Below are 13,452 nucleotides of genomic sequence, written 5' to 3' on the forward strand. Positions count from 1 at the left end.
TATAAAAATGGCAGTTACACTCTCAGAAGACCTCTCATCAACAATGAATGTCAGGTATGCAGACTGGAAAGGGAGAAGTAAAACTACCTCTATTTGCAGATGATATGATACAATCTTTTATAGAGAAAATTCTAAAGAATCTACTAAAAAACTATTAGAATAAATGAGCTCAGCAAGATCAATACATAAAAATCAATTCCATTCCCATATAATAGCAATGACTACAGTGAAAGTAAAACTTCTCAAAATTCCAATTACATTAGCATCAAAAGAATAAAATACTTGGGAATAAATGTAACAAAAGAAGTGCTAAAAACTAGAAAACTTTGTTGAAAGAAATCAAAGATCTAAATAAATGGAAAGGTGTTTGTTGTGCATGGACTGGAAAACTTAACATTAAGTTAGCATTACTCCCAGAAAAATCTTCAATTTCAACACAATCCCTATAAAAATCCGAGCTGGCTTCTTTGCAGAATTGACAGACTGATTCTAAAATTCATATGGAAATTTAAGGGAGCCAGAAATGCCAAACATTCTTGAAAAAGCACCAAGTTGGAGGCCTTGTATGCTCTGATTTCAAAACTTACTGCAAAACTTTAATAATCAAAACAGTGTGGTACTGGCCCAAGGACAGATATACAGATCCATGAAATAGAACTGTAGGACCAGAAATAAATCTGCACATTACAGTTAACTCACTTCTAACAAGGTTGCCAGTACAATTCACCAAAGTAAAAAATAATCTTTTCAACAAATGGTGCTATAAACAATTTAGATATACCTAAAAGAATGAAGTTGGAGTCCTACCTCACACCATACAAAAAATTAACTCAAAATGGATCAAAGACTAAATGTAAGAACTAAAACTATAAAACTCTTAGAAACAAATCTTCATGACCTTGTATTAGGTAATGGTTTCTGAGATAGGGTATCAAATATGTAAACAATCAAAGGAAAAAAGTAAATAAATTGGACTTATCAAAATTTAAAACTTTTGTACTTCAAAGAAAACCATCAAGAAAGTGAAAGACAACATAAAGACAAAGGAGAAAATATTTGTAAATCATGTATCTGATAATGGACTGATTTCCAGAATATATAAAGAATAATTACAACTCAACAATAAAAAGATAAAGAGGGGCGCCTGGGTGGCTCAGTGGGCTAAGCTTCTGCTTTCGGCTTAGGTCATGATCTCGGAGTCCTGGAATTGAGCCCGCTTCAGTCTCCCTGCTCAGCGGGGAGCCTGCTTCCCTCTCTCTCTCTCTGCCTGCTGCTCTGCATACTTGTGATCTCTCTCTGTCAAATAAAAACATAAAATCTTAAAAAAGGGGAGCCTGGGTGGCTCAGTGGGTTGAGCCTCTGCCTTCAGCTCGGGTCATGATCTCAGGGTCCTGGGATCGAGTCCCGCATCAGGCTCTCTGCTCATTGAAGAGCCTGCTTCCCCCCCTGCCCCGCCTGCCTTGCCTCTCTGACTACTTGTGATTTCTCTCTCTCTGTGTCAAATAAATAAATAAAATCTTTAAAAAAAAAAAATCTTAAAAAATAAAGATAAATAATCCAATTTAAAAATAGTCAAAGCAGGGGCACCTGCATGGCTCAGTGGGTTAAAAGCCTCTGCCTTCAGCTCTGGTCATGATCCCAGAGTCCTGGGATCAAGCCCCGCATCGGGCTCTCTGCTCAGCGGGGAGCCTGCTTCCTCCACTCTCTCTCTGCCTGTCTCTCTGCTTGCTTGTGATCTCTATCTGTTAAATACATAAATAAATAAATAAATAATCTTAAAAAAAAAATGGTCAAAGCATATGAATAGACATTTCTCCAAGATAAACTAATGACCGATAAACACAAGAAAAGATGCTCATTGTTAATCAGAAGAGAAGTGCCAATCAAAATCACAGTAAGATAAAACTTCCCACCCATTAGAATGGCCATAAAAAGAAAGACAAATATAACAAGATTTGGTGAGGCTGTAGAGCAAATGGAACCCTCACACTCTCCTGGTAGTAATGTGAATGGTACAGCCGCCTTGGAAAACAGTTCAGCAGTTCCTCAAAAAGCTCAACTAGAGTTGGGGCACCTGAGTGGCTCAGTCGATTAAGCAACCCATTCTTGATTTCTGCTGAGGTCACGATCTCAGGGTTATGAGATGGACCCCCCAAGTAGGGATCCATGCTCAGTGTAGAGTCTACTTGAGACTCTCTTCTCTCCCTCTCCCTCTGCCCCTACCACAGGTCACACGTTCTGTATCTAGATAATTAAATACAATCTTAAAAAAAATAAGGGAGAGGGTGTCTGGGTGGCTCAGTCAGTTAAGCATCTACCTTTAGCTCAGGTTATGATATCAGAGTCCTGGAATGGAGCCCCACATCAGGCTCTCAGTTCAGTAGGGGGTCTGCTCTCTCTCTCAAATGAGTAAGTTTAAAAAAAAAAAAAATCTAGAGTTACCATATAATCCAGCAATCCCATTCTTAGTTACATATACTCAAGAGAACTGAAAACATGTCCACACAAAACTTGTACGTAAATGTTCACAGCAGCATTATGCATAATAGTCAAACATGGAAACAACTCAGAAATATCTCTACACTGGGGATGCCTGGCTGGCTCACTCAGTAGAGCATGTGACTCTTGATCTTACGGTCATGAGTTCAAGCCCCACACTGGGCACAGGGCCTACTTTAAAAAAAAAAAAAAAAAGTATCTACACTGATGAATGGATAAATGGAAAGCATATACATAAAAGGGAGTATTCTTTGGTGATGAAAAGAAATGAAGCAGTGATACGTGCTACAACATGGATGGACCTCAAAAACACTATGCTAATTAAAAGAAGCCATTCATTCTTTTTTTTAAAATTAATTTTGAAAAAATATTTTATTTATTCATTTGACACAGAGAGAGAGAGTATAAGCAGGGGGAGCAGCAGGCAGACGGAGAGGGAGAAAGAGACTCCCTGCTGAGCAGGGAGCCCAATGCAGGACTCGATCCCAGGATCCTGAGATCACTATCTGAGCCAAAGGTAGCCACTTAACTGATTGAGCCACCTAGGCACCCAATTTTTTTAAAAACTAAAATCAATTAGTTAACATAATGTATGATTTGTTTCAGAGGTACAGGTCATGATCCATCGGTCTCATGTGATACCCAATGATCATTACAACACATACCTTCCCCAATGTCTACCAGCCAGTTACCCCATCCCCCATCTCCCTCCCCTCCAGCAACCCTCAGTTTGTTTCCTAAAACTATGAGTCTCTTATGGCTTGTCTCCCTCTCTGGTTTCATCTTGTTTCATTCTTACAGGACGACATACTGCATGATTCCATTTATATAAAATGTCCAGAACAGTCAAATCTATAGACAGTAAGCAGATTAGGGCCAGGAGAGAGAGGGAAAGGACTGGGGCAGAATGGCTAAGGAGTATGAGACTTCTTTTTGAAGTGATGGAAATGTTTAAAAATTTATTTTGGTGATGGCTGTATAACTGTGATTATACTGAAAGCCTGTCAGTAACAAATGTTGGCAAAATATGGGAAAGCAAGAACTTTCAAACACTGCTGGTGGGAATGTAAACTGATAAAACTACTTTGGATGGGCAGTGAAGTTCATATGTAATAGAACGTTACTGAATAGTAACAGTTCAAATGTAATAGCTGAATAGAAACAAACCTTATGACCTAGAAATTCTGCTTCCAGAAATGTACTCCAGAAAATCTGTGGCATATTTACACTACACAAGGAAACAGTTATAAGAATGTTCATTGTAATACTATTTATAATAGCAAAAAAAGAAATAATCCAAGTGTCTTGCAACAGAGGAATGGATAAACAGTGGTTTATTCATATTCTGGAATACTCTATATTAGCTCGATGCACAGAAAGCTTTGTGTATATACAGTGTCAAGGGGGGAAAAGTTGCAGAATATGATCGGTATGATACAATTTATATAAAAATCTAAACAATGAATGCCATACATTATTTCTGGTTACATGTCTATAGAGTAAAAGTAACATGGACAGTAAGAATCCACTCAGCTTGAAGATAGTGATTACTTCTGCAGTAAGAGAGAATAGAATAGAATAGTAAAAGAGTACAGAGAAGTTTTCAAGTGCATCCACAGGTTCCTAAAAAGGTCTGAAACAGATTTGGCAAAAATGTGAATAGCCCTTAAACATGGGTGGTAGCAACAAAGATGTCCATTATGTTATACTCCATATTTTCTATATGCTTGAAATATTTCAAAGAACTTTTAAAAAATCAACTCTGCCCAATATACATATACAATGGAATGGGGAAAAAACAAGAGTGAACCAGGAAGGCCTTCTAGAAAGTATGTGCAGAAATCCTGACTAAAATGATGATGACCTAGATTAGAAGTGATAATAGCAGGATGGAGAGAAACAGATGAACGTGAGATTTTCAAAGGAATCATTTGTAGTTTATTGATGGACTGGATATGAAGAGTTCAGGGAAGGAAAGGCTGACTTCTAACCAAGGCAAAAATGCAGATGAAGGTACCATTTACTCAGGGAAAACTGGGAAAAGAACCAGTTAAGGGCATGAAAGAATTGTTTTATGTTCATCTCTTACACTCAAACATAAGCTCTTCATAGGAGAATCTGTCTACTTTAACTACGTATACCTCAAAGTACTTAATGTGACTGCCAAATTAATGTTACACACATTGACTAAGTATTGCTTTTTGAAAACCAGAAAAACTTCTTTTAAAAATGTCAGCTTTCAAATAAATTTGATATCACTTAATATTCTAATAAGAAAAAATTTTCAAGAAGTTCCCACAAAAACTTTCCCATGCAGATTATTCAGACTTTTAGGTTCCATACAAATGTATGCTTTCTATTTTTCTAAGCCACTTTAGTTAATTTTGTATGATTTTATCAGTTAGATGTATTACAAGTTAAGCAGTATTATAAGGGATGTTGTTGTAAATGAGATAGCATTTACCAAAAGGTTATTTTTTTTTTTAGTTTATTTATTTATTTGAAAGAGAGAGAGGGGACCTTAAAGATCATTAAAGTAAATTTGTTTTCCCTCCTAAGACTCAAAAGTTTACAAGTTTCTTTAGAGGATAATTATACCTAAAAAGTAATACTTGAGGCAGGGGCGCCTGGCTGTCTCAGTTGTAGAGCATGTGACTCTTGATCTCTGGATCATGAATTCATGCCCCACACTGGGTATAGAGTTTACACACACAAAAAAAGAAAGAAAGAAAAGAAAAGTAATACTTGGGTAATTATGATACCACAAGTTTCAACTGTTATCTTCATATTGCTCAAAATCAAAACAAGTCTATGTCAACTACTGCATTTTGGCAACTTCCCCTTTTTAGTGGGCCTAGGTCAATTTTTATTTGTCAAACAGAGTGAATGCTGTGATTTTAACAAATTTCTGAGTATCTATACACTTGTACATCCCCCTCTTGGTTTATCCCTATTGGCCGTGGGAGATTTAGGAGGGGCAGGGGACATGTTAGAAAGTAGTGCACAATTTGACAAAGATAAAGTACACAAAACCATAAGTATAAGTAGACCATACAAACAAATCAAGGTTTTAACTGTTTTTCTAAAAGTTCAGAAATGGTACTTAAAAAAGGGAGGCGGGGTGCACCAGGGTGTCTCAATCAGTTAAACACCTGAGTCTTGATTTCAGCTCAGGTCATGGTCTCAGGGTTGCAGGACTGAGTTCCACTTCGGGCTCTGTGCTCAGCATGGAATGTGCTTGTCCCTCTCCATTAGCTCTTCCCTGGCTTGCACGTGCACATGTGTGCTCTCACTCTTTCTGATAAACAAATTAATACAATCTTTAAAGAAAGAAAGAAAGAAAGAAAGAAAGAAAGAAAGAAAGAAAGAAAGAAATGGTATTTTTGAATGCCAAGGAACACCAAAAGACCTGTTGGGAAAATTGTTACGAATTTTTAAATGTGTGAATAGAGTCATTTAAAAATATATATGATCCACAATGTATCCATAATGCAAATTCTGTTGCTAGATTTATGTAAGATTTATCAATTTTATTTCTCTGAGTTTTAAAGGATGCATCTAAATGGAAACAGAATTGAGTTGAAAGGTTTATCAAGCATGCATATCTCTTCTTAAGCTCAACAATGTATTTTTACTGGATTTTATTTTGCAAACATTGAGAAACCAATGACGGTTATCACACTGGGGAGTGACACCATGAATGCTTTTAACAGTATAACTTAGGCCATAATACAAAGCATGGACAGTATAGTAGCAGTGAGAAATGGGACGGTACTATAACAGAAGTTAGAGACTGAGATGTTGTAATAGTCCATGTCAAGGGAGAGCTTTATAAAAGTCCAGATTCCTAGGACCTACTTCTGGAAATTACTCAATCAGTACATATAGAGTCACATTTTTATAATCTTAGAGAAGAGCTAAACACAGTAGTAAGTTAGAGCGTTGAAGGGATCCTTCACACTGACACCTTTAAAAGAGTATTAGGGACTCATAAAAATTACAAGCTGATGCTTCACTTTTACCACAAATGAGCAATGACTCACCTGGATCAGGGTCATATTTGAGGTCCATTGGATGTACAACAGGGTAGTACTGCTTCTAAACACAATATAAAGTAAGACAGATTTAATCACTTAATCCTTCATATAAACATTTCCTTCCCTGGGCAAGGATGACATGGAATAAGATCTACAATTTAGCAAAAAGAAAGAGTAAAATGTTCCTTACTCCTGCCCAAAGCCAGCAGGAGCCAAAAATGTTCTCTAAAAAGGGCCGCCTTCAGTAGCCTCATCCCATCAATCCATTTTGCGTCCATTTTTAAACATCCACAACAGTACCTCACCTGGGCCTGCCAGCCTTCCTTCTTTTATGCAATACTCATAGCCAGTTAAGTTTTTTTTTTTCCAGGAAAGAAGGGGGTAATAACAGACAGAAAAGAAATACATTTTGAATGTTTTTCTTAGGGAAGCTTTAAAAAGCAAGGCTGAGTGGGAGAGGATAGAGTAGGGTATTTTTTTGAAAATGCTTTGGAAGAAAAAAAAGAAAAGAAAAATTCTGCTTATATTTTTTTCTCATAGAACAATGCCTGCACTGTCTAAAACAATTCCTGACAAAAAGCAACTGGAAGATTTAAATGTGGAAGTATGCTAATTTCAAAAATTAATAAGTAGTATAACATAATTTAAAGCAACATGTGTTTCTTGCTCCAGAGGCAGTGCCATTCCCAGCAAACCTACTCCCACACCATCATGACTTTTGGAGCAAAACAAATTACACACAATTTATAAAGCAAATTTCAGTGTTATGACAGGTATTCAACCTTCATCATCAATTTAAGCTAAAGAGGCCTTCCAGAATTTATAAACATATACAAACAATGTGCCAAACACAAATGACACAAAGAAAGAAAAGGCTTAACAGATAAATTTATTGAGGCGCCTGGATGGCTCAGTCAGTTAAGTGTCTGACTTTTGGTTCTGGCTCAGGTCATGATCTCAGAGGTTGTGAGATTGAGCCCCAGGTCAAGCTCTGCACTTAGCAGGGAGTCTGCTTAAAGATTCTCTCCCGCTGCCCCACCTCAAATAAATAAAATATTAAAAAAAAAAAAAAAAAAGATAAATTTATTTTTCTTTCCTGTCTCAGAATTATAAAGTTAGTCTTCTTTCCTCAAATTATATTTTAAAATCAGCTTTGTTCAAAATCTAGTATAACTTAGAACTGGAAAAAAAAAATCTTACGAGACAAACAGTAGTAATTGAGTAAGAAAAGACAAAGAAAACAAAATGTCATGTGTGTCCACCTAGACCTCATACTTTAACTTTCTTATAGTAAAACAGACATAAAACAAAGCTTATTATCTCAAAGATAAATCATCTTACCAGAATTTCTTGTTTTGCTTTTATGGTTTTGACGACACATTCAAGGATCTTTCTAGGATACTGCTTACGTTTTGTGGCTATATCTACTATGATTTCATCAAACTGATCTTCAAGTATTTTGATATCAGAATCTATTTCAAGAGACAAACAGTATCAAAAATTTCTTAAAACACATTGCTTATATTCTATATAGAAATGTAACAATCTAAATTTAGAAAATACAAAATAATTGAAAACAAATATGTAAGTTAATAGGACCCCCCCCTTTGATGATTAATTCATTTATTTACTCACCTAAATTAGAAAAATACAAAGGTGAATATAACACGATCCTGCTTTCTAAGAGCCTGGAAGAAACATAACTGCAAAACAACTTGATAAATGCAATTGAGGTCTGAACAAAATGCTATATAGACACAGAATAAGAGAACACTAACTCTGCCTGGGGAGTTAACACTAACTCTCCCCAGGCAGAGTTAGTGTTCTCTTATTCTGTGTCTTTAACTTTATTAACTTTAATAAATTCTGTGTCTTTAAGTTTATAACTTTATTCTGTGTCTTTAACTTTAAACAGAAAGCAACATTTGAGCTAAGGCTTGAAATATACATGTAAATCCATTGGATTAAAAAAAGGTGGGACAAAAAATAACAGGAGGAAGCACCTTAGGCAGAGCAAACTGTATTTTCAAGATCACAGAGGTTTTGGGAAACTTTGTTCTAAAACTAAAAGTTCTAATTGGCTGCAGGACAAAGTGTAAGGAAAGAAGGATGATAAAATATAAAAGAACTAGACTGTAAAGGGCATTTAATGTTAGAGTTTCCAACATGTTTTGACTTTATTCTGTGCTGCACCGAAGCTGTGACAGTAGCAGGCAGAAAAGCGAAATCTGAAATAGACACAAATGGATAAATAGCAGGAAAAAGTAAGAGACACAGTGACTTTATACTTTGATTTAACTAAAACTCCTATCTGTTGCTTTCCTATTTTAATAGTGAATCTCAAACTTCAGCAAAATAACTACATGGGGAACTTGTCAGAAGTGCAGAAATTTTGATTCAACAGAGGCCTCTGGAATGGGGCCCCAAAATTAAGCACTCTAGATGAAATGAATGCAGGTGGTACATCAACCTTATTTTGAAAGTCGTCTTGAAGAGTAAGTAGTTAAAAGTACTAAAGAACAGGGTGCCTGGGTGGCTCAGTCGATGACAGGTCTGACTCTTGATTTCAGTTCAGTCATGATCTCAGGATCCTAGGATCTAGCCCGAGTGCCTCCTTGCTCAGGGGCGGGGAGTCTACTGGAGCATTCACTCCTTCTCCCTCTGCCCCCGACAAAAAACCTTCTTACATGTGCATTCACACCCTCACTCTCTCAAATAAATAAATCTCCAAACAAAACTAAACTAAACTAAAGAGCTAGATCATTGGCTTAACTGGTCTCACATCCTAGCTGTTCTATGTCACGGTCTATGCTAGAAATTTATCTATTTTATTAAGTAGAAGCTTCACTAAGAATTCTGAAACTATGATATTTATTTTTGGAAGCTTTCAAACATTGCTGACATATCAGCATATATATACACACACATACATACATACTGGGTAAAGATTGATGAAGTACATCAGGTATATCTCATTCGTGTAACAAATACTAAGACCAACTAAATTCTTTTGAGAGTATTATGAGAAAAACAATCACTGCTTACTTTGAATATTCATTTAGATGAGTAGCCTTTCCTAAATTTTAACTTACCATTTAAAAAGTTCAATCACTAGCCTGAAATAATATACTATTTCACAGTTAAGAAAAAAACGTCTCCCAGCTAAATCTTCTATGGAGGAAAATGGTTTTTCAGCGCCACCTAATGATAAAGCTATAAAACTGAATGTATAAACAAATTTGAGCAGATTTGAGAGAAGATTTTGTCACCAATTTAACAAGTATTTACTGTGTACCTACTATATGCCAAGCTAAGTGCTGAAAAACAAATATAGCCCCTGCTCTTGAGGAATTTACACTTTAATGCTTAAATGAACCTGGTCACCTGAAATCAAGTCCTTTCAGGGTAGCTACAGAGGAAGGGAGAAAGTTGTTCTCACTTGTATATTCATCCGTTCTATCCTTTTATTTGTTCACTCATTTCTACAATGATCCCAGTGAACAAAACAGACAAACCTCTGCCCTTGTGAAGCTTACTTACTGCTTCTATGTATTTGATCAGACACAAACCCTTTTAATCTCATCTGCAGAACCTTCTCTCCTTTTCTCCTGTCTTTGAGCATGTCTTAACTGTCTCTTACTGTACTACTGCAATAACTTCCCTCAGATCAGCCCACCTTGAATTTCAACCCTCTCTAATCCATTCCCTACACAGGCAGCAGTCAGTGTTCTAAAATGCAAAGCTTTTCATGTAAATTCTATTTTAAAAATCTCCACTAGCTCCCCATTGCCTATAGGATAAAGTATAAATTCCTTGGCAAACTCTCAGGGCTCTTTGTGATCTGGCCTTAGCTTACCTCTGGTCACACCTGCCGTTAGTTTTCCTAATTCATTTCTGACATTTTCCAAACACATCACTCTTTTGTGCCTTTGCACATGCTGTTCTCTCTGCTTCAAATATCCTTCATCCTTTTATCTAGCATGCTGTCATTCATTAAATGCATTTAACAATAATCTATTCTATTAGGACTTATCCCCCTTCCTAAGCAGTATAGTAATTCCCTGTCCATTTCTTTCCATTAACAATGAGTTCCTAAATAGTAAGGACCCTGTGTTTTCATCTATGGCCTAGAATTTGGTATGTCATTATCAAGTGTCAGTGAAAGCAGGTAAAATTATAGTATTCTGAACCATTTCCCCTCACAATTATAAGGAAGAAAAGGGACAAAGAATAACCACACTCTATCCAGGCTGCCAACCAATTAGAAAATATGTATCTTAATCTACAAATTGATGAATCAGATTGCTAAAGACAGCCTGAAGCAAACAGAACAAGAGTCAAATAAAGACACAGGGAAGGCCGTAGAGTTTAAAAATACTCTTAGGTGATTGTGGTACACTTCCTCTCCTCTACTAATTGGCAATCATTCTATTATTCGGGAAATCTAATGTTATTGCTTTTACCATTTCAATATATAAACCAGAAAGTAAATTTTGGTCACCATGAAGAGATAACTATTATAATCCCAAGGGCTAAACATTGAAGTTTTCTGGGCAAAGTATTATCTTAATGTTGAGAAGAAAAATTATAACCACAGAGGGTTACCTAATGCGTTTGGAATCAGCTCAAGGGTCTAACTGGATAGCAAGTAATACCAAGCAGTGATACCAAGTTATTATGCTGGTCAGACTCTATAATATGACCATGGGGAAAGACAAGATACTCTGACCCTCTTGTGAGGGTAGCCCTTCTCCTAGACTTTGCTGGAGAATTCTGACCCTTTTTTTACACAGATCATTTCTTTTCTACTAAATTTGTTTCCTTCTTATACTGACCACGGACCATTTTCTTTCCATTAAAATTTTGATTTTTTTTTTTAGATAGGTCAACACCATTAGTTAGGGTGCTTTGAAACACCTAAGTCTGCTTTGAAGAAAGTACTGTGGGGTATCTTTGAGGATCAGTCAGTTAAACTTCAGCTCAGGTCACAATCCCAGGATCCTGGGATTGAGCTCTGCATCAGGCTCCCTGCTCAGCGGGGAGTCTACTTCTCCTCTTCCTCTGCACCTCCCCCACTTGTGCTTTCTCGGTCTCTCTCTCCCTCTCAAATTAATTAATTAAATAAATATTAAACAGGAAGAAAGCATTCTGTCTCTAAGGGGGTTTCTCCATATATTTACTTCATCCTTTACATGGTTGGAACTCTTAGAATTTAACTTCATACTTCTAAGGGTACTTCGCTGTCTACTATAAGGATCATTTGTAAAAATACAACTTGATTTATAAGGTTTTAATCAGAAATTCTCTGGGCCTGTTTCTTCATCTGGAGATAGTAGTACAGTATTTTCCAGCAACCTACTGACCAGAATACTTTCAAAGACTAATCAGATGAAAACCTTATTGAGAATGCCAGATAGCATATATTAAAAAAACCAAGGTAACTACTGCATTAGCTTGCCTCAGTAGCCTTCTAGATTTGTTTCCCTTTTCCCCCCAGTGAAGGAAACTTTTTTTTTTTTTTTTTTGGTGAAGGGAAATTTTTAGAAGAAGGGACACTGAGGGGCCCCTGGGTGGCTCAGTCAGTTGGGCATCTGCCTTTGGCTCATGTCATGATCCCAGGGTCCTAGGGCGGAGCCCTGCATGGAGCTCCCTGATCAGTAGTAAGCCTGCTTCTCCCTCTCCCTCTGTGCCCCCCACCCTGCTGATGCTATCTCTCACTCTGTGTCTCTCTCAAATAAACAAACAAACAAATAAATCTTTTAAAAAAAAACAAGACTGAAAATTGGGATTAAAAATTAGCATTCAAGATAAAATTAGCTAAAAATTAGCTACTCAGAAATTAATGACAGAAGGAAATTTAAATCACATACCCATAAAACTATCTGAAGCTTCCTGCCATGCTTGTCCATTAATGCTGACGTTCTCTTGCACAGCTGATTCAAAAGTCTGAAACAAATTCACAATACTCAAGTCACTGAAAATAACTTTGAATATTGAACTAAAACATTTTGGCAAAGTAAGAATTTCAGATTTGTAATACAGAATATCAAGAAAAACAGACGAGCTTATTACTGTATTCTTCTCAATGAAGATTCCATTTCAATCACTGATTCTTCCTACTAAAATGTAGGAAGAATGCTCCATCTGAGAAAATTTGATGCCAAATTTATATACTTCTTTAATGAAGAAAAAATATAAGCTAACAAAGTTGAGCTCAGCTGAATCTCAAGGGTACAAGTACTACATATGCTGCTGAACAAGCAGCAGTGTTAACAAGGGAAAAATGCTTAAAACAAAATAAAATTAATTTCTACTTCGTAAAGGACTATATTATTTAGAGACGTACACTGAGGAACAAAGAAATGAAATGACACAAGATCTGGAGTTTGCTTTAAAATAGAAGTGCAGGGATGCCTGGGTGGCCTAGGGGGTTAAGCCTCTGCCTTCAGCTCAGGTCATGATCTCAGGGTTCTGGGATCTAGCCATCCATCATGCTCTCTGCTCAGCGGGGAGACTGCTTCCCCCTCTCTCTGCCTGCTGCTCTTCCTACTTGTGATCTCTCTCTTTCTGTCAAATAAATAAATAAAATCTTAAAAAAAAAAAAAAAGGAAGTGTGAAGGGACAGCCTGCTAGCTTAGCAGTAGACTGCATGACCCTTTTAATCTCAGGGCTATGAGCTCAAGCTCCACCTTAGGCATGGAACCTACCTAAAAAATAAATAAATAGGAAGTGTAACAAATTTCTGATAACTGTTAAATTTGGTGATGGAAATACAGATGTCCACTGCACTAGTCTGTTTTTTGAAAGGTTAAAAATTTTCATAATACATTAAAAAATAAGGGACTAAGGGAATTTGGTTAAAATTTTAAATGCACATTCCCTATTACCTTACAATTTCACTCTTAGCAATGTATCC

The 13,452-nt window shown here is 36.6% G+C and overlaps 1 protein-coding gene across 2 annotated transcripts in view; it reads right to left on the reverse strand.

Moving 5' to 3' along the window:
- NSL1 (NSL1 component of MIS12 kinetochore complex) overlaps positions 1-13,452 on the reverse strand; it is a 31,413-nt gene that overhangs the window by 15,745 nt on the left and 2,216 nt on the right. Inside the window, exons 2-5 of one of the 2 annotated variants that reach the window (XM_059146817.1) lie at positions 12,407-12,482; positions 7,878-8,008; positions 6,543-6,597; positions 3,816-5,819 (exon numbers count right to left, since the gene is read on the reverse strand). In XM_059146817.1, coding sequence (XP_059002800.1) covers positions 5,722-5,819; positions 6,543-6,597; positions 7,878-8,008; positions 12,407-12,482 — 360 coding nt within the window. In that variant the 3' untranslated portion in view covers positions 3,816-5,721. Of the gene's footprint in view, positions 1-3,815; positions 5,820-6,542; positions 6,598-7,877; positions 8,009-12,406; positions 12,483-13,452 lie in introns of those variants that run through there. The other variant, XM_059146815.1, reaches the window with a different exon arrangement.

This window comes from Mustela lutreola, chromosome 14 (genome assembly GCF_030435805.1).
Source record: "Mustela lutreola isolate mMusLut2 chromosome 14, mMusLut2.pri, whole genome shotgun sequence".
NCBI classification, from domain to species: Eukaryota; Metazoa; Chordata; class Mammalia; order Carnivora; family Mustelidae; genus Mustela; species Mustela lutreola.